Source organism: Cervus elaphus, chromosome 26 (assembly GCF_910594005.1).
Source record: "Cervus elaphus chromosome 26, mCerEla1.1, whole genome shotgun sequence".
NCBI lineage: Eukaryota > Metazoa > Chordata > Mammalia > Artiodactyla > Cervidae > Cervus > Cervus elaphus.
The window spans coordinates 36,296,594-36,320,612 of record NC_057840.1 but is presented as its reverse complement, the minus strand read 5'-3'; the positions used below and the strand labels follow the sequence as shown (position 1 = coordinate 36,320,612).

Here is a 24,019-nt window from a genome sequence, read left to right as displayed (position 1 = left end):
GTCCTAGAAAATGAGGGGTGAGCTAGAAGGGCTATAGATTACTGAGGGACTCATGGAGCAGATCCATCATGCTAACCATTGACATTTTACTTCTGGCCTTGTATTAGAAAGAAATTTCTCTCTTACTTAAGTCACAGTTATTTTAGAACACACCCAAAGTCAAATATAATTCTATCTTAAACATCACAAGAACTATTTAGTTCCTGGAACTTTGGAGCTACAACAAATTACTGCAAAGAATCAAAACAATAGAAAGAATCAAAACAACAGAAAGTGCCTGCAATGATAATCAAAGATCTTTATTTTCTATATTTAATTTCTTACAATCATTTTGGAAAAATAGTTGTTTCTCCAAATGTACTTTCACTGAAGAAAGCTGATATGACCTAAGCATTATCTGAGAGACAATGGAAAAAATATTTATCACTGAAAAACAAGTGTTCTGTTCAGTTTACACGTTACACATACTTAACACAAGCATAAAGTGTCAGAAATAGAGGCCATTCTCCTTAACTGAAACATTCGATCAGAAGAGTATTTGGCAATTAGAGATTCAAATTTGAAAGATTTAAAAATCTCATTCAAAATAAATGCTGCCTAAGAATACGGAAACACACAACATTTTCTGAAAATCTTTTTTTAAAAGAATTTTTTTAGTCTTTGCTTTTGGTATTCTCTTAGACACTCTGAAACTTATTTAACACAGCATTCTATCTGCTCAACATTCAAATTTAGATGTGCTGATTATCTCCTCCACTCTTCTGCATAGTTAAGTATGTCCTATAAATAAACACATCAATTTTGCTCGATTACTATCCTTCCAAAAAGCCTCAGATAATTGGAATTAACCTAGTATTTACTTATCATTAAATATATTTTTATTACAGAGGATACACAGCGCATGAAATCACAGAATTCTCATGAGTTAAAGACAAATTTCAGAACTCACAAATAATATTTACAATGTAAACATCACAGTTATTACATCAGAGTAAAATCACAACATTCACAACACAATGTATTTTATTTGGTTTTGATATTGAAGTAGTTTTCTTGAATTACTTATGTAGAACTCGAAATAAAAGTACTTCACTTATTGTTTTTCTTCAAGAATTCTGAAAAAGAAAGAATTGGTGTTTTAAGCATAAAATCATTTTTATTTACAGCCTCTGACTTTCATTTACTGATCCACTCATTTAGTAAATATTTCTCTTTGCACTTGATCAGCAGCTTTTGAAAGGGGATCACGTTTTGGAACATCAAGAGGGACTCTTCCAAGGAACCTATTGTTGGGAAGGGAGCCAGAATGTGAAGGGGTTCTCTAATTAGTCATAAATGATTACTTATTTGTAATTTTCAGAATTGGCTGACCAGCAAAACTTCCTGTTGAAAGAATTTGTCCAATGTCACCCATTCAAAAGAGCAAAAAACGGACGTTGGACTCTCATAAGGGGACAGAGTAATGAATCCTCTGTTATACTGTTGTGCCTATTGTATTTCTTAATTTAATGGAAAAACCTTATTTGATAAACTTCATTGAGAATCTGTATACAACTCTCTTTTTTGAGCATTCGAGGAGTTTGTTTCTCTGAAATGTCTATGCATGATGAGGAATGGGCCCCTGCAGCACCCTTGACCACATATCTCTCTTACAGGGATCTTTCATGCTACAATAGCAGAGTTGAGCAGGTGTTCCAGAAACTGTAGAATACACAAAACCAAAAATTTGTCCTCAGAGTCCTTTGGAGAAAAATTGTGACAACTTGATATAGTGATGCTACAAAACTTCTTTAAAGACTTGCCAAGCATTATAAAAATATTTTATGAGCTACTGTAAACATTAATGTAACTCAGGAAAGAAATATATCTTGTGTCCATGTTCACACAAAAATGATTTTGATAACAATCTTATCAACTTAGCAAAGAAAAAAATCTATTTGTGTTTTCTCTGCTCCAAAAATGTTTTACAGTTGATATTACTAGAGTCGTAGTATCTACACTCACTTTATAGATAAAATAATCTAAATTTGATTTTTGCTCCATGAAGTTTACTATGTTTCAAGAAATACAATATCTGTTGTTCACCTGAAGCTATCACAACTTTGTTAATCAGCTATACCCCAATACAAAATAAAAAGTTAAAAAAAGAAACAATGAGACCCAGGGTGTCTTGATATTTTCACAATAACAAGCCACACTGTAATTTGGTAGTATTTCCTTATACTTAAATGAGATGTTAACAGTCAATTGTGAGACTAGATTTTAATGAAAGCAACATGGCTTTACTATCCAAGAGAAAGCCAGTTTTTCTCAGTAGTGTGATTCAGTCTCCTTTTTCAATATTTCTTCAAAAGGACAGGAATGAGTCTGAGCAAAGTAGGAGGTACTAACCTGTTTCCTCATTGTGAGCTGTCTTTTTCATGCTATCAGAACACTGCATGGATTGTTTCAAGCTCTACTAAGCTGTGATCCACTTGGGTAGAAGCGTCCTTCTTAGATAAGGTCTCACTGGGAGAACATTATGATGTGTTTTACCAAGTGACTCCTACCCACTTAAATACTGAGATGATTACTACTAGCTTATAAAAACACACAGATATACTCACCACTGGGAAGTTGTCAGCAGCTTTGCTCCAAAGAGCTTTCTAATCATTTTTCTAACTCTTCAAGAAAGTCAGGAGACTCTCCTTCACTGCTGCAGACCAGAAAGAGAGAACTGTGCTTGTGAAGGCTCTTGGATGAGAAAGCTTCTAAATAAAAGGTGAGGCATGGCCTGGGCAGTACAGGGTGCTCAGTTAAGAGCTCTGGGAGCTAAACACCTTTGTTTCAGGTGAGTCATTCCCTCTGACAGGCTCTTCAGTCTTAAATTGTCTAAAAGCTTTCTTAAAGAATTATAATCTGGTGGGCAGAGAGATCCATCTTACTTGATCTCACCCAAATAGAATTGTCTTGTGAACTCCCCATCTAAACAAAAATAACTGGAATAAAAGAGAGAAAGGATCGCATTTCCTATATATTGTGTTCCAATATTTACATACCATGGAAAGACACAGGTTTTACTGAATCCGAGAAGACAAAATAATTCATGGTTTAATTTGGTAAAATAGATAATTGAATTTGCAGGTAAAAAGGGAATTCCACGTGGTGACAAATTGCTAGCTGACTGCCCTTCACATGTTTTAAAAAGCAGCACTTTTGATAAAACCTGTTCCTAGACCCAGACCAGATGTCTCTACAGTCATCATTTTTAACCCTGGAGGCACATTAGCATCAACTGGAGAACTCAGAAAATACCTGTGTCCACAGCCACATGCCTAGGGACACTAATTTCCTGGCAATTGGTTTTGGGTTAGGGTCAGACATCAATATTTTTTATATTCTCCAGGGTAATCTAATGTTAGCTAAGGTTGAGAATTACTGCTTGAAAGGTAGAGAGAGAGAGATGTCTCCATATGCAACTACTATTTTGAAAGTCAGTTATAATTTCTCATGTTAGCAAGTTCTCATTTCTTTACCTTCGCTTTCCATTCAGAATTGAGTTCAAGTATTTCTTCACAGCCATTTGTTTTCGAAGGCGTGTGTAGTTGTCAGTGAAGACAGCATCTGAGTGGCGTTTAATTGGTCCCTGGTCTTCTGAGATGCTATTGCTAAGAAACATGAGGATAAGGAAGTTAAATAATAATTTCTTGGAGTCAGATAAAAAGGAATTCCAACACTCAACTCATTTTCTATCACCAAAAAAAACCTGAAAGAAAAAAGCATCTAAGCCTAAGGATGGGGGAGCATGGAATAATTCAATGTACTTTGACTTTTACTAGGGTGCCTTTAGACATTCTGTCCTAACTGAGCAAATAATTTATTTAAAAAAAATTGAGGGACTAATTGAAATTGTGTTCTTCCATTGGAAGAAGGAGTTCTTTAAAAGTAAATGCTTCTTAAAAACATAAATAAATGTTTCTTCATGAACAGATGCCAATTTAAGTAATGCTATCTAAAATTCAGTTATTAACCATTTAAAGACAAAATCTTCCAATGCTTAGTTTGAGCAGGAAATAAAATACAAATGCTATGGTTAGCCTTAAAATTTGCTTCAGTTTAGAATATATCTTGTTTTTACTGTGTCTAGTTTAGTTTGTTTGCCAATTTATAAATGATTATTATTTAAGAAAAATAAATGTGTCTGGAGCCTATGAATATGATATTACTAGGAAACCTTATTTTCTTAATCCACAGGTCTAGTATATTTTATTGAAGTTTATAAATTATTTTATAATGAAATTAAACATTATCAAGAGTTATCAGTTTTGAATAAAATAAATAAGTTGCTTACAGTGAAGATATAATTGTCCAATTTAATAACCATAGCATGTTTTTTAATAGTAATAAATTCTCTTTACCTAACTCGTTTTCCAATAAGGGACTCAAGGTACTTTTTGGCAGAAAGTTGACCCAAGAGTCTGCTATAGTCACTGGTAAAAACTCCATCAGCATGTCTGACATTTCTGAAACAAGGAAAAAATGATAGTCATTATTTTGTAAATAGTTTTCTAAAAGATTATTTTGGCTCATTAAATAAAAAGGAAACATCAATTTATTTGATAGCTTCTCATTCAAACTTAAGTCCAAAAGGAAGTTTTTAAACAACTGAATAAATAATATATTCTGGTGACTTATTTCCAGCCCCAAATTTTGAAAAATTGAAGAAATTAGCTTTTTAAGGAGCATATCTCAATATTAATACTCCCTGGTAGAATCTGTAAAACTAATTCTTTTCTACAAAATATTGGTGGGAAGATATATTTAGTTTCTATTTATTCACGGTGATTTATTTCTTCTACTCTGAATAAAGATATATGCAAGAGGAAATTATTCTGATTTTAGCAAACCTTATTATCCCTTTTGCTATTTCTTCTGCCAAAAAGTTGTAAACAAAATCTCTTAAGACAGAAAGACTCTAAAAGTCTATCAACCAAATTTTCCATCCAAATGAAAAATACTTCATGCTTTGCCTTCTGGATAGAGTTACTCTGTCTATACTGGAATGTTTCTCTGGACAATATTCTATGAAATGAATAGCTTTTATTATTAGACACCCTTTCTTTACATAGAAGTGAAACTCTAACCTTAGAACTTTTTCCATCATGGATTCTCAAATGCTGTAGTTTTACTACAGTTGAAATAATTTCCGATGTTAAAAATTTATGAAACAGAATATAGGTGGATGACTTGCTTAGCTTGGCCTATTACAATCTCTCCAAGTAAAAATCACGCAAGCATCAAGAGTTTCAATAAATCAGGCCGAATGAAGCCACAACACGTGGAAACTCATAGTGCAATGCTATGAGAATAGCTTCATGGTGACACAAAAATAAAATGTTTAGATTTTTAAAAAGTGTTTGCTAAAATAAAACTCAATAAAAATGAACTCACCTGGATACATCATAATAAGGTGTGTCATTTTCAGCTAATGCATCTTGTAAAATGTCAGTGTCTGCTTTTAACGAAACTTGATCAGGTTCATTTGCTCCTTCAAATGGTATTCTGTCCCCCATCCTGGTAGGAAAAGATACAGTAAAGCAAAATACATTCCTTTCTCAGAAGCTGGTGCTTACAGCTTAACAGTCACTTGAGATAAGATACTCAAAATCTTAGGAAATATCACCCACTCATAATATATGGATGGCAAAATTGAATTAATGGCTTCCATGGTTTATGAAAGTGTAAATAGTAAAATTCTTATTTATCCCATAAAACAGATGCCATACAACTTTTACAAGCTATATGTAACAGAAGTTAGAGCTACTTAGCCTAGTTTTTCAGAACATTAAGCAAAGTACACTTCCTTGGCAATAAGTAAGTAGCTTCACTTTGCAAAGTACACAGGTAGAAAGATCTTACACAAAATAGAAACTTCGGCAATTTTTTTATATTCAATATGAAAATTGCAAGCAACTCACATATTTCTTGATGGCCAATATCATGTGTCTCAACATTTCTCAAGATTTGAATATTAACTATTTTTCTTTCTCTGAGTCCGTAAATTTTACTTCAAAGGTTCACTTTGGTGTGGTGCATTTCTATGTATTGACCAAATCCAAAGACTCCCTCTGTCTCTGAATAGTCATTCAAACTCAGTGAATTTTGTTTTCAATTTTACATAGGGGCACAATTTTAATAAAGGATATACAATGCTTTACTGGAAGACTAAGAATTGTCCTGCCTCTACATGGACTATGTGGGTGCATGCACATTTTGAACACCAGCACACTTAAAATTATGTGTGTGCATGTTTTCACTGTTACCCTATTAAGAACTGTGTTGGCTGCTGGGCACTTGTGCATCTTTGGGTGAGGCAGTTCTTGATAGTCAGGAACAAGCAACTCTCTTTAAGAGTGAAGCGTAGCAATTAATGTAAGCTCCAGCATTCTTGAGATTATTCATCTCTTTTGATATAACTATTCAGATAAACTAGTTCTATTTAATTATCAAAGCAACATACAATCTGGCTTTAAGCAAATTTCACAGAACACTAATAGCTAAGAGATTATTCACTCTATTGAGCATATGCCTACTTGAACAAAGAATTGGAAAGGAGAAAATAAGCAAAGACATGTAAACTGGAAAGAAAAATAAGGCTAATGTAGTTTCCTTGTAAACTAGATATAGTAATCCTTGTAAACTGGAAAGAAAAATAAAACTAATGTAGTTTCCTTTTACTGTTTCCTTCTTTAGCATAAAGTTATCTCAAATAAAGCTTTAAAGGTGAGTTGTATTATATGAATTTGAAATATGAAATGCAATGTAGAGAGCAGTAAAACTAAGGATTTATGGTAAAAACCAAGTACCTTAAAATTCACTCCCTGGGGAAGGGTAACTCAGCAGATTAATTATCTCACAATTTTTAACATTGACAAATTGATTCTGCCTAGATAGTCTGTCCAACATGATTTTATACATATTCCACTTATCAACTGTTCATGATTATTTGCCGATTGATCTCGAAAAATGAACTCAAATGAAGTGGGCAACTAGACACCTATTTTTCTATCAGAAACTGAACTGAACTGAGGTGACAATGGAGAACAGCTAATTACTCAACCGAAACTGGTTTGAATGAAAGGAAATCCAAGCCCCCTTTCTGCCTTGCTAGAAAATGTGGTCCATCTTACCCATAAAATTAGTCATCGACACTGTCTCTCTGGCCCTGAGAGTGAATTCCAAAACTCAGAACAATCATGTTGCCCTGAAGTTGAAAAAACTTGCTTAACAAGTCAACCAACAGATTTGAATAACTTATACATAATTTGCAAAACTGAGCTGTCTGAAATAACATATCAGAAATTCCCATTTACTTGGAGGAGGAATGTTCAACTGCCTGAATTGAAAGAGAGCCTACCTCAGAGCTGAAGGTGCTCCAAAAAGAGGCCACGCCAAGGTCTGGGAGAAGAGCACGCTGAACAGCGTCAAGAACACAAGAAGCTGGGGCTTACTTCTTGTTTCCATCTCGGGACCTGGAAGGGGAGACAGTCACAGCTGTCTAAGCTTTTCCAGCCACAGCTGTGCCAGAAAGGTAACTCTGTGTGTTTAGCAGTAATTCCTGAGGACTCATGAAGAGTTTAGACAAAGCGATTTACATCTTACAGAAAGTCTTAAACTGCAATATGATTACTTTTTAAATCAAGAAGGTCTTTGGGTATGTGAACAGTGCTTGAGTAAAGATTAGGGTCCTTTTAACTTCTGCCTATCTCTCACTAGGCACAAGATTGAATGCAATACTTTTATATACTGGAAGCAACAATAAGGGCAATTTTCTTATAACAGAGTTGTAACATCCATGTTGAGTATATTTTCTAACTATGAAGCAGCTTCAAGAAACTGACGTTTCTTCTTCTACTCTGTTTTTAGTACCTGAGTAATAGAAAAGTGGAGTGACATGTATTTAATAATTTGTATATAAAGGTACATATATACTGATACATAGATACATATCAGTAAAATTATTTTGTATATACATTTTTCCTCTTTTAATTATAGATTTTACTGGGAGCTTAATCTCCTTAAGGAGTTTGGGTCTGAACAAACTAATTCAGTTAATAGTGTAAATTAATACCAAAAAAATCACTGAGGCTCATATTACCACCAAAATAATTTCTGCCATAAAAGGAAAAATACATCAAAAACAAAGCTTGTATATTTTTACATCTCATTTACTTACACATTTCATTTGTAAATAGGGTGCAGATAGAAACTTCAGAGTTTGATGTCTGTTTCTTGTGCTGTTTGTAAGACTCACAGCATTTAAACTCAGAAGAAAATAAATGTTTTGTAAGTTCACATAATTAACAAATGAAATGGAAAGAACAACACTAAGTAACAAGTTGAAACTTTCAGTACATAAGTACCCACTGAATTTTCAGTTAAAAATTTATATACAAGCCAAAAAACAAACCCCACTTGAAGGCTTTATTTTAAAGTTGGCATTGAGTAAAAAAGCAATCAGAGTGAAGCATTTCCAACTAAAGAATTCAGAAAACCCATTCATATGTGAGACATTGAGGCATTTCTATACTTACCAGGTGACTTGAGAAGCTTGCCTTTTTATTGTTGTAAAGAAGGAACCCTGTAAAGTTATTTTTCAAGAGAAATAAAAACTCAATATATCCAGAGAAAAGTTCCAGAGTCAGGGGGAGAAAGAAAGAAGAAAGTAAAGTTTTCACTTACTTTGCCGAGTCGTGGTCTTTGAGAGCTGTCTGTTCTGAGCCTGTGAGCGCTGTCTCAGGTGCTGAAGTCCTGGGATCGGTCTTCGAGTTCTCTTGCCCTTCCAGCTGAACCAGAACTTGGTGCTGGCTGAGGCTGCCCACTATTGCCAGCAACTGCTTCTCACTCTGCCCTGGCCAGCATTTCAAGCCCATCATTTTATAGGGCTTATGCGTTGGGCTGAGCCATCACACAGCTCTCGGAAAGACGTCACACTGGGACTCTCATGGGATGAACAGGACTTGAAGTTCTTATTAAATTGTCATTATGCTTGATTTATATAAATTTAGAGTGAGTAACTTCAAGATGTAAGACATAAAGAGGAAATTTACTTTTCTTTAAACAGAAAAAGCTACTGAGCTTCATGTGAAATATTTTCATCTCTAATTAGTAGTAATGAAATAAAAGACTGATTAGTATTATGCCCAGGGCCACTGGGAATGCCTTTAGAAAATAAGAATTTTATGTGTAGGAACAGATGCAGAAAGCAACAAATACTTAGGCTCATGGGCTTACCAATGTATAATTCTCCTTTATTACAAGGCATCAATTGCCCTAAAGCTTTTTTATTTTTATACTATTCATATAGACTCTGACTTAAACTTTTCTGAGATCTGTCTTAATTGTAAAAGCACCAGAAATAACTTTCTATATTCTACTGTTACATTTTCCTTATATTGAAACTAATCCCTGGATAAATTTTCAAAAAGCCTCTAAGATAGTGTAATATGGACACTGTTGCATAGAATAATAGCAGCACTGCTGTTTCACATTGGTACAAAATGTCATCATTCCTAATGCATTTTCACATACATGATCTCAAATGATCCAAAAAACTTAGTAAATTATCATACTAGATAGCCCCAAAAGGTCATTTTTTCTTTCTTTTTAAAAGTCATACTCATCAATTTTTTAAGTTCTTGCCCCGTGTGGAAGTTTATGTATCCCTGAACATATACCAACATCCATAGCAGCTTATAACATTTCCAACTCAGTCACTTGACAGGTGATTTCAAAGAACTGGTTGGAAAGCCTTTATGGAGTACTTTGACAAGTACTTAATTTCTATTTGTGGGTTTCTAATTCAAAGTAGCCTAGCATACATTCAATCGGAGTTTAAGGTTAAAAATACAGAAGCCTGAACAACTTCATGGACAACAAAGTAAAATGTTATCCTTCCTTTTACTTAAAAAAATGGCCGGGATATGTATTTTTACATTTTTCTTTGTAAGTTCCGGAGGGAAGGGGCAACAGCCTTAAGCCCCCTTTCCTTCTACTTTATGATTTCCATGTCTATTTGCTTCACAAATCCAGTAAAAGAATATCCTGCTATGCTTCATCATATTTTCTAACCCAGTTACAAGAAAAATTAAATGAATTAAATTTCAAAATGTCTGGAAATTTGTTTCCCAGTTGACAGCTCTGACTTAAGCCAGAGTTCCTGTGGCTTAATTCCAGGAAATCTTTTTTTACCTGATGGTTACAAGCTAGAGGTTGACATTATTCTCATATGGAATCTTTTTGTCTTTAGCTTTTCGTCACCTAATTCCCAGTGAAGCAATTTTATTTAAGAACAGCAACAGCAAAATACGTTGATTGAGAGTCACAGGAAATCCAATGCTGAAGGTAAGCAGAAAAAAACCTAAAAGTAAAAAGACATAAAAGTTTTTTTATTACTTGGTCTAAGCAAGCACTTAACATTCACACAGAGTACCTACAGTAGGTTTTCCAATGGTGAAGACAGTTTCTCCAATTATAACAATAAATTATAACAATAAAACACAAAATAGAATTAATTCAATCTTATCACCTCTGAATAAAAGTAAACTAAATCAAAGAACTGCATTTTCTCCTATGAATTCAAATAGAAAGCAAAACTGAATTTCAAAATGGCATCATAGCACCATCTGCAGGTTCATAAGTCTTAAATCATAGATTTTTTAAAAAATGTATGGGTTTTTTTTTCTCTTTTCTTTAAGGAAATAGATGTAAACCAGAGGTCTTTTATCCAGCTAAACCATAGAATTTTCCAGAAAAATAACCATGTGAAAAAATACTATAGCTGAGTTTATTCTGCACACTTTGTTACTATAAAATTCAGTAAACACAAAACTACAAATACGAATTTACTGTTTAAATCTGCTTTCCCCCCTACTTTGGCATATCTTTCCATAATGTTCCCACATCTCTAGCAGAATTTATTCCTTACCTAAGACTTTTCATTAAAGTCTTATCATAAAAAAAGTCATATCATAAAAAGAACAATCAGCATACAACAGGTTCATTTCAGTGCCTGAAAGTAAGGGGATGTTTACATTTTTAAAAGGCTGAAAAATATTAAAAGAAGAAAAATGCTTTGTTACAGTTGAAAATTATATGAAACAAAATTTCAGTGCTCATCAATGAAGTTTTATTGGAACACAGAAATACTCATCAAATATGTATTGTCTGTGGCTGCTTTTGTGATACAATGGCCAAGCTATGTAGTTGTGACAGAGACCGTATAACCTGCAAGACCTAAAATGTTTACTATTTGACCCTTCACAAATAAGCTTTGTGGACATCTGGTCTAGAGCCTCCTGTTAAGGAAGATATTTAAGAAGTCATGTTAAACTTAGTATTCTTAAATCCTTTAAATCTCAATAACTTGTATTGGTTCAAAATATATACATGTATAGGTGTATATTGGAGAAGGAAATGGCAACCCACTCCAGTATTTTTGCCTGGAGAATCCCATGGAGGGAGGAGCCTGGTAGGCTACAGTCCACGGGGTCACAAAGAGTCAGACACGACTGAGCTACTTCACTTTAGGTATCTATCTATATACTTTTAATATACACTACGGATAATGTGGCTTCCCTGGTGACTCAGATGGTAATGCAATGCGGGAGACCTGGGTTTGATCCTTGGCTTGGGAAGATCCCCCAGAGAAGAGATCAGTTACCCACTCCAGTACCCTGGCTTGAAGAATTCCATGGACAGAGGAGCCTGGCAGGCTACAGTCCATGGGTTACAAAGAGTCAGACACAACTGAGTGACTTTCACTTTATTGGGTAATATGTATGTATGTGTATACCCATGTGTAATATGCATAATGTATACATATATTGAGAGCCTCCCTCTGCTGAATATTCTCAAGTTGCCCCTTTGCATCTGTTCTCTGCTCTACTAGGCTCTGCTTTTTGTGCCTTTGAAGTTGGACCTCCAGATTCATTATGCTCTGTGATCCTCTGGCTTCTGATTGGATTTAGCCAAAGGGAGGCACTAGTAGGAAACTAAGGGACGAAAGATTAGAGAAACAAGGGTTCTCAATATTTATTCTCCATAAGCCATAATTTGGAAGAGACTACATTCCTCTCTCAAGATCCAGAATCTGTACAGTGGCCCCTCTCCTAAAGCTCTAACAGGTACCAAAAGCTCTGGGGCTGAGGCTATTCCATGGGTCCTTTGCCACCTCATTAGTTCTCAACATATTTATTAAATTCTCCTCAATCCTTATTAAACTCTATGATATCTTTATGAAACTCTGTTCATCTAACCTCTGGAGAGAGCCATGTGTGTCCTGTTTAGACTGTATCTCATGCATTCCCACTCCTAAACCCAAGCTCACACTTCTAAGAGTAAATGGAGACATTGAATTTTAGGATTCAGTAGCTTTAGAAAATAAAATCTGTCACCATTTCCACTTTTTCAGTGACATATTTTATTTCCTTGGACTCCAAAACCAATGCAAATGGTGACTGCAGCCACAAAACTAAAAGATGCTTGCTCCTTGGAAGAAAAGCTATGACAAATCTAGACAGCATATTAAAAAGCAGAGACTTTCACTTTGTCACCAAAGTCTGTCTAGTCAAAAATATGGTTTTTCCAGCAGTCATGTACAGATATGAGAGCTAGACTATAAAGAAGACTGAATGTCAAAGAATTGAGGCTTTCAAATTCTGGTGTTGGAGAAGACTCGAGAGTTCCCTGGACAGCAAGGAGATCAAACCAGACAATCCTAAAAGAAATCAACCCTGACAGTTCATTGGAAGGACTGATGCTGAAGCTAAAGCTCCAATACTTTGGCCACCTGATGGAAAAGCTGACTCATTGGAAAAGACCCTGATGCTGGGCAAGATTGAGGGCAGGAGGATAAGGGGGTGACAGAGGATGAGATGGTTGGATGGGATCAGTGACTCAATCGACATAAGTTTAAGCAAACTCCAGGAGATAGTGAAGGACAGGGAAGCCTGGCGTGCTGCAGTTCGTGGGGTCGCAAACCATTGGATATGACAGAGCAACTGAACAACAACAGCAAAACTTCAGAAAGTTTGCCTGTTTTTAAAGTTCTAATATATTAAATTTAAGTTGAGAGAATCCTCCGAATAATCAATGTGGAAGCTTATAGGAAGGTCGCTCTAGCCCTGAGCATGTCTGCCGGACTGGTGAGCAATTAGATTTTGAAGGTTGTGAAAAAAACACATAAACAAGAAGCCCTTTCAGACCCTTTTTGTTACTCAGGTCCCTCCAGGAAAAGAGGCTGGATCTATGTGACACATATCAGGAGGAAAGGTCAGTGTACTGCCAGAAGCCAAACAAAAAACCCTGATGGGGTCTCTGTAGTGAGCAGCACAGTGGTCCTGGGAAGGACATCTGAGGCCAATGCGTCCTCCACCTCCCGGGCCTCCTGGTGCCTGGTCCTCAGGAAATAGACTATCACTGTCTAGGAAGCAGGAGATGTGGCTATTTGATCAACTTTATTTCTCAGTTAATCATCATTCTAACATCCTGTATCTGTAGTCATTTCTCTGTACTTCCCAGGCTGAGAGACTGATGTTCTCATTTCTGACTCATAAAACCATAATTTTTAGGTAGAAAGAATGTAAGATAGTGTTTTATCTTATCTGCAGTTTGTTCTGAGAGGTTGTCGGGCTTCAATATCCAAAAGAGGCATCAGTGTCTATTTCATTTAGGGACACAGAATTGAAAAGCGAAACTCTGTTTCCTATCTTAGCTCCCAAGGGGAGCGAAGATCAATGGAAAATAGAGACACTGAGTACATAATTATCAGGTGAGTTGGTCTAAGAAGCATGACGTATTATGAAACGCAGAGCAGGTATTTCTGACAGTGTCATATCAAAGCTGAGATTTACTGAGGGCATGAGCCTTGGCTTAAAAACTAAAGGAGATGAAGAGGGACAAACATTCCATGTATAAAAACAAAACAATAACACACTTTAGAAGAGCTGGAGGCATAACACAGACAAGAAATTGATATGGAACTTCATCGTAAGGAAAAGGAGAACCAATAAGTAGGGGGATGATATGAGCTTCTATTTGTTTTGTCTGCTATGACAGATAACTTACTGGGTATAGAAAGACCAGAATGTCAGTCTGCTGAGATTAGTGTTCTAGTTCCAGAGGATACTAAAGCAGATTTTCTGTCCAAAAGAAGCAAGGAAAAAACAAAGTCCTTGGGATCTAATAAGGAGAGAAACTACTTTAATCATTTATTAAAAAGAAGAGTTAGAAATTGGATGCTGTTATCAATTACAGCTTCTTCTACGAGATAGTAGGTTTCAAACGTATAAGGACTTCTGTCTTTCCAAAGATCCCCAATAGTCAATTCATCCATGAATTGTGGTTTAGAGTGTAAAAAATGGCCGGGGTCTTCCAAAAATCTCCCTCTTAACATTGTTATGTGACTCAATAGATACGAGTTTGAGCAAACACCAGGAGACAGCGAAGGACAGAGAAACCTGGCGTGCTGCAGTCCATGGGGTCGAAAAGAATTGGACACGACTCAACAGCTGAACAACAAACAACTTTTGTTAATCCAAGTGGCATCAGTTAAATAGCTGGCTTAAGTTACTAAACTAGTAGAGGTATGGAGGAGCCAAATGCTTTATAAAGCCAAGTTGAGAAAAATATATCTTAGCTTTCCCTAAATAGTTTTAGTCTTGCCTATTTCCCTCATTCTTAGAAACCATTTGAAGGACCTAGCAAATGTCAATAGTTTGAAAAATAGTAATTAAATGGACAGCAGGATAAATAATCATAATAAATTAAGCAAGATAGTCACTAAATGTGGAGAATCTTAAACTAGAGAAATATCAAGTGTATCACAAAAACTATACAATGTTAGATAGCCTAAAGCTAGTGCCTCTGAGTTGTAGGATAATTGCCTGCTTGTTTGTCTCCTTTTCTGGGGTAAGAGAGGTGAAAGTGAAGATGGTGGGTGGCTTATTAGAAACGAAAGATATAGAAAATAGAAAACCTTAAAAAAAATTTTTTTTAACTGTATTGACAGCCTTAACCTATAAAGAGCTTTCAAAATTAACCTTGCATCCCTAAAACTATTCTTCTAAAGAATGTGTTTATGGCTAATGGAAAAATATATCTGTAAATCAGATACAACTAAATATACTTTCATTTTTATATAAAGTACTAGCTTTTCAAATGTAAAGGACATTTGTTCTTTTGTTCTTCCTTCCTAGTAAGACACCTCAATCTGAAAATGCTCTCCTCTAAGAGAAGCCCAGTTGTTTAAAATGGCTAAACTTCAGCTTCTTTTGAAGCAGAGTAGTTTACTAAAATGTCTCACACATTAGTGCAAAATGCTGAACACTTCATAAAATGGTAACCGAATTTGCTTCTTTCTTTCTTTCTTTCTCTCTCTTCTTTGTCTGTTTTTGCTGCCCTGGGTCTTCATTAAGGTGTGGGAGACTTTCTAGCTGTGGCATGCAGGTGGATTTGCCCCATGACATGTAGAATCTTAGTTCCCTGACCAGGGATCAAACCAGCATCCCTGGCATTGGAAGGCAGTGGATTCTTAATCACTGGACCACCAGGGAAGTCCCTGCTTGTCAGTTTCTTTTTGGTTTGTTTTGTTTTTTAAACATCTACTGTCTAATGGGCTTCCCTGGTAGCACTTACAGTAAAGAATCTGCCTGCAATGAGGGAGACCTGGGTTCGATCCCTGGGTGGGGAAGATCCCCTGGAGGAGTGCATGGCAGCCCACGCCAGTATTCTCACCTGGAGAATCCCCATGGACAGAGGAGCCTGGCGGGATACAATCCATGAGGTCACAAGAGTCGGACAGCACTGAGCGACTAAGCAAGACACAGCACGTGCTATTAGGAGACATTGTATTAAATACAACAGCATTTGATCCAAACAATACTATGAGCTAAGTGTTATTTTCTCCATCTTCAGCAGGGAAAAGAAAATGCTATCTAGAGGAATTAATTAATTGGCACAATATCATCCTACTAATGAGTGGAAGACCCAGTATTTAAAAGATAGGAAGTCCACTAATGACTAACGAAATCCTGAAAAACTCTAAAGAAATCCCTGGAATTTGTCAAGGAATTTTCAAATATTTATGAAATAAAAATCACAAGATCAAGGAAAGAAAGAAAAATATTTATAATCCCACTACACAATGACTATTCCCATTGCTTTCACATTTTTATATGTATTTATGTTTTTAGTTGTTGAATGTATAACAGTTGTTAAGTATATGTCTATAAATTAGTATTTTGCTATCCTTTCTTGATGCTTAGTCAGATGTTTTCATGAGTTTACAAATTTTTATAACTTCATAATATTTTTACAATATTGCATTGTGTTGATATGGTGGTGCTAGTGGTAAAGAATCCACCTGCCAACGCAGGAGATGCAAGAGATGCAGGTTTGATCCTTGGGTTGGGGAGATCCCCTGGAGGAGGAGATGGCAGCCAGCTCCAGTATTCTTGTCTGGAAAATTCCATGGATGGGGCTACAGTCCATGGGGTCTCAGAGTCAGACACAGTTAAGCAACTGGGCACACACAGACATCCCCCTTAATGTAGTATCTCTGGGAAGCGGGGGGTGGGTTCTTCCCAATATTTTCTTATATTCTCTTACAAATAAAGACATGCTGGATATCTACTTGAATGTATATAGGTCTTGTGCTTTCCTTAAATAGCTTCATTGGGATAAAACCCTCGAGTAGAATTGCTGTGTCGACTCTGGTATAAACAGTCATACAGCTGGCTGGAGAAATTTGAAAGGATGAAGAATAAACCATTTAAGTGGATACTCTTAATTACATACAAATGCAACAATACTTCCTACACCTAAACAGTAGCTAACTAAAAGGAGATGTCCAGCTATTCTGTTAGCAGCGCTCAACTTCTCTCAGCTGTGCAACCTTCAACAGAATGATCACTGTACAAATGCTCTTGAAGAACATGCTCGCATGCTCAGTCGTGTCTGACTCTTTGCAACCCCATGGACTGTGGCCTGTCAAGCCCCTCTGCCCATGGAATTTTCCAGGCAAGAATACTGGAGTGGGTTGCTATTCCCTCCTCCAGTGGATCTTCCCTATTATCTTGTTCTTTAATAATTGAATGGCATTTTGAGTGCAATAGATGTGTTGTTCCTCTTCTAGACACACACAGTGGAAAGGCATATTCTTTTAAAAGTAAATAGCGTGATGGTATTTGTCTCTTGATCACGTCTCTTGTGTCTCCTGCATTGACAGGCAGATTCTTTTACCACTAGGGCCACCTGAAAAGCCCCATATATTTTGTATATTTTATGTATTAAGAAAAATATATTCGAATATACACATATATTTATATATTTTATTTATATAAGTTAATATTATGTTTATATAGTATATAAATTATATAAACATATAGTATACATTATTTACATCAAATATAAATTAATTATATTTTATATTAAGAAAAATACTAAGACTATATTTATATAGCTTTAATATATATACAGTCTTAAGGTCTTGGCTAGATTGCAAGCATAAAACATTATTATGCATCTTTTGTGTGTGGGTACAGCTTAAGATTGCATGTATATTTTATATATGAATATATGTAAATGAAAATATATATTGACTATATATCTTTTATCAGGGCTTCCCTGGTGTCTTAGATAGTAAAGCGTCTGCCTGCAATGTGGGAGACCTGGGTTCGATCCCTGGGTCGGGGAGATCCTCTGGAGAAGGAAAAGGCAACCCACTCTAGTACTCTCGCCTGGAAAATGCCGTGGACGGAGGAGCCTGGCAGTCTACAGTCCATGGGTTTGCAAAGAGTCAGACATGATTGAGCGACTTCACTATCACTATATATCTTTACAACATACTTAATATATGAAATATATATGAAAATTTAAGTTGTACTCACACACAAGATGTACAATAAATTTTTATACTTATGATTGAACCAAAGCCTTAAGAAACTTCTGGCCTGACTAGCTATCGCTAGAAACAAAACTTTTAATTTATTTAAAGCTAACAATACCATTCAGCAAGATATCTCATTCATTTACAGAGGAATACATTTTGCAAGCAATTTCCGTTAGTATATTGTTCCAGGAAACTGCATCACTCAAAGCCAGACTGTATATGGGTGATTTATTCAATGTTTCTTTTGTAATGTTCAAGATAATCTCCTGATTACACCAGCTTTAAAAATATTCATGTATGCTTATCAACACACTGACTGAACTTTTTTTCACTTCACTTGGAATATACACAAATTTATTTTCTATAAAAATCCTTATCTTTCTTGAAAATACACCTTGGCCTTACCTCTGAGCATATATGAAGCAGATTTCCAATCAGTCCCAAATCAGCGCCTCAGCTTTTATAAGAGATCAAGTCTGTAGCGCTAGTGGGAAAGAACTCGCTTGCCAATACAGGAGACATAAGAGACGTGAGTTTGATCCCTGGGTCGGGAAAATACCTTGAATGAAAGACTGGCAACCCACTCCAGTATTCTTGCCTGGAGTATCCCATGGGCAGAGGAGCCTGGTGGGCTACAGTCTATATGGTCACAAAGTGACTGAAGCAACTTAGCATGCATGCACAAGTCTGCTCTAGTGAGCTGACTCATGGGACATATGTTTTCTTTTTTTAGGGGACATGAAGAATTTTTTCTTTCTGAGGAGTAGGCAGAGAGCACAATCTCAAAACTCATTGTCATATATATTTTTGAAAAGTTGGTTAAGAAAAAGATATCTACGGACTTCCTTGGTGGTCGAGTGGCTAAGAGTCTGCCTTCCAATGCAGGGAACATGGGTTCAATCCCTGGTCGGAAAACTAAGATCCCACATGCTTCGGGGCAACTAAGCCCACACGTCACAGCTACTGAGCCTGCATGTCGCAACTTAGATTCAACCTATTCAAAAATAAGAAAAGAAATAAATGTTTGTTGGTTTTTTTTTTTTTAAAGAAAAAGATATCCATAATGGATATGCATTTTTTTATTTCTGTAAATCAGTGGTTCTCAGTCTTTCTTGGAGCAAATATCCTTCTGATAAAAGTTACAAACCCTGTCCTCAAAAAAATGCATTCATGCCTACTCACACCCACTAATGGACACAATTTTCAGGATCCCTAGAACTTTTCTTTTAATGTTTATTGATCAACTCCCTTTGGGCTTTTGAAACTGGTTAAAAAGATTTGTTCCAGATACTCCAAAATCTCTCAAGATCTGTAAGATGCCCTTTATCTGGATGATACTATGGCTTTTCCCCTATGGTTTTATTTTAAGTGATTATTTTTTGTTATAAGAACAATTGCCTAAATTAAGATACATTCTCATAAAACTCTGCTGTAGTTATCCTAAGCATATTGCTTAAGGCTTTGTTCCTTTCATCGCACAGATCCTGTTTAGCATAAACTTCAAATCAGAAATTACTGTGCCTCTTCTTTGTGAATAATTTGCCTTTATTTTATGAGCACTCTGAATGATATGACTACTCATGTTTCTGTTTTTAAATTTTCATCCAGAAAGCTAAAAACCAAATCCATGGCCCTTTGCTGGATGTAAGGCTCTCTCATTTGAGCACTAATCTCATTACTGGCTCTATTTTACTTCCTTTTGGCCCTAACTTTGTCATATACTTCTTATTTATGTTATCTTGTTTAAAACCTTTTGTAAAAATTTTATGACAGTAGAAAGAAGTAAGAAAAAAGACAGAACAAAGGAAAATGTAGAAAAGTTTCTTAAATTAACTGTTATATTCCTTTATTTGCAATTTCTTTCAAAACAAGCAATTAATCAAATATTTAATTCTGATTTTAGTTTTATATATTTTAGTTTTATAAGGCTTTAGAAAATTAAGGGAAAAAACAAAAAAATGGTAATTACATATTGTTAATTCACATGTTGCAAAATCTCAACTGTTAAAACATTTTTTAGCTATGAAACACTTTTTAAAATTTTTATTATTAAAACAATCAAACATATAGGCGAGTAGAGAAAATGGTATCTTGAACATTCTTTTATATATCCATCTCCTAGATTTTAAAATTTTGCCATATTTGCTTCTTTTAGTTTTCTTCTGTTAAAGTATTTTAGAGTCACTGACATACAAAGCACATAAAGACACTTCGTTCTACACAAAGTCAGTATGAAAAGACATACAGACAAGTTTTTTGTCAGACAGAAAACAGAAATTCGTACTAAATAATGTATCAAAAACAATCGCTCTAACACACCCAGGAGACACACATGTATCTGTAGGAAGCAGAAGAATTTTCTGTAGAGGAACCACTTTCAGGAGATGATTAGGTGGACCTGGATTTTGTTATATCTGTCACTTGGCAAATGAGAAACCATCTTCAGGACATCCGTCTTATATACAGGTGATGATGCAGTTGCAAGTGTAGTCCCATCATTCCTGAAGACAACTGTTGTGATGCCGGAGGGGTATCTATGGACCCGATACATTTACAAATCCATCAGAACCACCCATGGCAAGTACATTGCTGATGTTGTTAAAACAAATGGCATTGACTGGATAAATCCGCTCGGTATTCTTTTCTTTCAGCCTTGGACATTTGAAAACAAGCTTCTACTGTAGCTCAGGGCTCAGCAGGAAGTATTCAACAGCCACTTGGCCTTCAAAAGAGCTTAATACATAATTCTGCTTGTTTGGAAATGCTCCTAGCCATGAGCCTGGTACTTCGGGTTGGACATCCAGCACTGTTCCATGGAATCCACGTTCTGTGATCCCACGTTAATACTTTATGTCCCGCCTTGCTCAAGGTCAGCCATGGTCAGACAGAGAGAAGGTTCTAGCACTGTAAGGAGTTTTGGGGTTCCACAGATTAACTGTTGGATCCCAATGCCCAATGACCACCACAGTCACTTCTGGACAGAATTCACCGCATCCGATGGGGCATCATGCGTTCCAACAAGATTTTCTTGATCAGTGTTGGAATCATGCATTTTCAGTCGAGGGTTTAATCCCCCACTCAAGGTGTGTTTTGGATCGTTGAACACACATACCAGACAGCTTTGGACGCTGGTACTTGAGCCGAATAACTAGAACATCGCAGAGATGCATCCCTGAATCCAAGGAGGAGACAAGTAGGAGCTGGTCTTGGGACTGAACTTCACCAAGGAGACATCACCCTTAGTGGGTGGTTCAGCTTGAACTCATTACCAGCGAGCATAATGGGCTTCTCTCAGAAGTGACTTCACCGCCATCTCCTCCCAGCTTCCCTCAGACATTAGTCTTCACCTTTTAGGGTGCATCTCTGAAATGGAAACATCTGTTTCTACAAAATCACAATAACATTTTCACACCTATTAAAATTTATAATAGTCTCCTAGAGTCACAAAACTGATGTCACCAAACGTGTGCGTGTGTGTCTGTGTATTAGTCACTTAGTCATGTCTGACTCTTTGTGACCCCATGGATTGTAGCCCGCCAGGCTCCTGTGTCCATGGAATTCTCCAGGCATGAATACTGGAGTGGGTTGCCATTCCCTTCTCCAGGGGATCTTTCTGACCCAGGAATTGAACCCAGGTCTCCTGCATTGCAGACAGTTTCTTTATCTTCTGAGCCACCAGGGACATCCATACCGACTCTATATTCAAATTACCCAGTTATCCAAATACCTTTTATAACTGCCCCAAATTCTTAATCTTCGACTATATGAGGTAAGCTACTCAGAGTTCCTCCTCACTTCCATTTAACCATTTTGTTCACCTCTAAATGCCAATATGTCTGGGTATCTCCAAATGGTTAAGAAAAACAAAATGATGAAATTGATTGTATTGTGGTCCCATTCAACAGTAAGAATTAACTCAAGACTCTTTAAGTCATGAATAAGAATTATCCTCTAGGAAAATTTCAATTTTCAATATTACTACAAAATAAGATGTCATTTATTATGAATTTCCCAAAGGTTCTAAATACTAATTAAAATCAATATGTATTGGCTTTTAAATATAGGCTAAATGTACCAAAAACTTTACTTATGTATAGCTTTTTTAACTTTGAAATAAAGAGAAATTTCTCTGTCGGTTTTTTTAACAATGCTAAATATTGTCACCCCTTTAACATTTGATAACGCTCTCTGCCTCCCTTTTAAAAAACTAGATTCAATCATAATAACTTATACTGTTCTTTGTATATTTTCTGCTCCTATTGAATATAGTCATACTCTTCATGCATTTTAAAAATGTTAGATATAAATTTCTTTTTAAAAATTTCTTTGAGGAGCATTATCTCATAAGCATTGCCTAATTTTATAAAGGAGCTGTAGATCAGGGATCTGGCCTGTGTTGTTTTATTTTTAAAAGCAAATTTCCAGTAAATGCAGTTTTCAGTTTACACTTACGAAGTCAAAATGTCAAGATGACTCAAAAACAATACGTTAAATTGCAAGTGAACTTTACAGATTTGATTTGGTAAAGATAGCAGGAGATTCAGTGAGGCCAGACCCTGCATCTACAATACCACAGGCCTGAGTGAGCAGTCAGAGATCATTCAGGAAGATAACGTCAAAAGGCCAGACCCACGTACACTTATGCAAATACCTTCGGGGGGAATTAACCTAATAGGATGAAACATTTTCCTCAGAAAAAAAAAAAGATGTCAAAGCATGTGGGGAATGTTACTAAAGTGTCTCATCTAGTGAGAAATTCAGTGAGGAAAAAACTATGGAAAAGCACACACTCCAAGGTAAGACTCAGAACAAAAAAAAAAATCCCTGCACACAAGTCTCATCACCTACTTCTGCCACTGATGGCTGTGCTTCCTTCCAGTGAGGTGAGCAGAAGTGTCTAAACATAAAGACTGAAATTATCGCAAGCAGCACCTTTAATTTTGATGTTTATTACACATGAGCATCTTCTCATTCAAAGACCTTTGGGGGAAGGGATTGAATTACAGAATTCTATACTTGTTCAGAAGAAATAGGTTAAATGAAATTGTGGATTTAGCAGGCAAGTTGGAAGGCTGGAAGAGAGCCTTGGGAAAATGGTCCAGATTTTGAAATTGAGATACAATGTGATGGTCTTTTAGCCAACAATTGGCATTGCACATTCTTTTTGTGTGTGTGTGTGGTGAAAGTCTCATAATGTTTTATACTAAAGTATCCACCTGCAATGCAGAAGACCCCAGTTTGATTCCTGGGTCGCGAAGATCCCCTGGAGAAGGGATAGGCTACCCGCTCCAGTATTTTTGGGCTTCCCTGGTGGCTCAGCTGGTAAAGAATCCGCCTGCAATGCGGGAGACCTGGGTTCGATCCCTGGGTTGGGAAGAGCCCCTGGAGACGGGAAAGGCCACCCACTCCAGTTTTCTGGCCTGGAGAATCCCGTGAACTGCAAAGAGTCAGCCACACCTGGGTGACTCTCCGCACGCGCTCACTCGCCCATATCTAACCGTACAGCCCGGTGGCCCTGAGGCCATTCTCGCTGCGGGGCAGCTCTCACCGTCACTCATCTGCTGGCTTTTCCCTTTCCTAAACTGAAGCTCTGTTCCCATTCAACGTTAACTCCCCATTCTGTTTTGTTTGTTTTTATTTATATTCATTGGAGGCTAATTACAATATTGTGGTGGCTTTTGCCATACATTGACATGAATCAGGGTGTACATATTTCCTCCTGTCCTGAACCCCGCACCCCCAGCTCCCTCCCCATCCCATCCCTCTGGGTTGTCCCAGTGTACCGGCTTTGAGTGTCCTGTTTCATGCATCGATCTTGGACTGGTCATCAATTTCACATATGGTAACATACATGTTTCAATGTTATTCTCTCAAATCATCCCGCCCTCACCTTCTCCCACAGAGTCCAAAAGTCTGTTCTTTACATCTGTGTCTCTTTTGCTGTCTCGCATATAGGGTCGTCGTTACCGTCTTTCTAAATTCCACATATATGCATCAATATGCAGTATTGTTGTTTTTCTTTCTAACTTACTTCACGCCATTCTGTTTCAACTCACAAGAGATTCATGGTTGAGAAACGGTTGCCTAACC

At 36.5% G+C, this 24,019-nt stretch overlaps 1 protein-coding gene and 1 pseudogene across 3 annotated transcripts; both read right to left on the bottom strand.

The window, feature by feature from the left end:
• Positions 1-274: 274 nt before the first annotated feature.
• LOC122684287 (vasoactive intestinal peptide) lies at positions 275-8,892 on the bottom strand. Of its 3 annotated transcripts, XM_043888293.1 has the most exons (8): positions 8,722-8,886; positions 8,574-8,620; positions 7,397-7,511; positions 5,431-5,553; positions 4,398-4,502; positions 3,516-3,647; positions 2,607-2,695; positions 275-1,115 (listed from the first exon to the last, which is right to left on the bottom strand). In XM_043888293.1, exons 3-7 carry the CDS (start codon positions 7,501-7,503, stop codon positions 2,650-2,652), a joined length of 513 nt encoding a protein of 170 aa, XP_043744228.1. In that variant the 5' UTR covers positions 7,504-7,511; positions 8,574-8,620; positions 8,722-8,886; the 3' UTR covers positions 275-1,115; positions 2,607-2,649. The 3 variants fall into 3 exon arrangements, with proteins under 3 accessions (XP_043744228.1, XP_043744227.1, XP_043744229.1); XM_043888292.1 differs by lacking the exon at positions 8,574-8,620 and having other exon boundaries at positions 8,722-8,892; XM_043888294.1 differs by lacking the exon at positions 8,574-8,620 and having other exon boundaries at positions 2,607-2,692.
• Positions 8,893-20,306: 11,414 nt separating this feature from the next.
• On the bottom strand, positions 20,307-21,208 carry LOC122684257 (annotated as a pseudogene).
• Between the last annotated feature and the right edge of the window lie 2,811 nt (positions 21,209-24,019).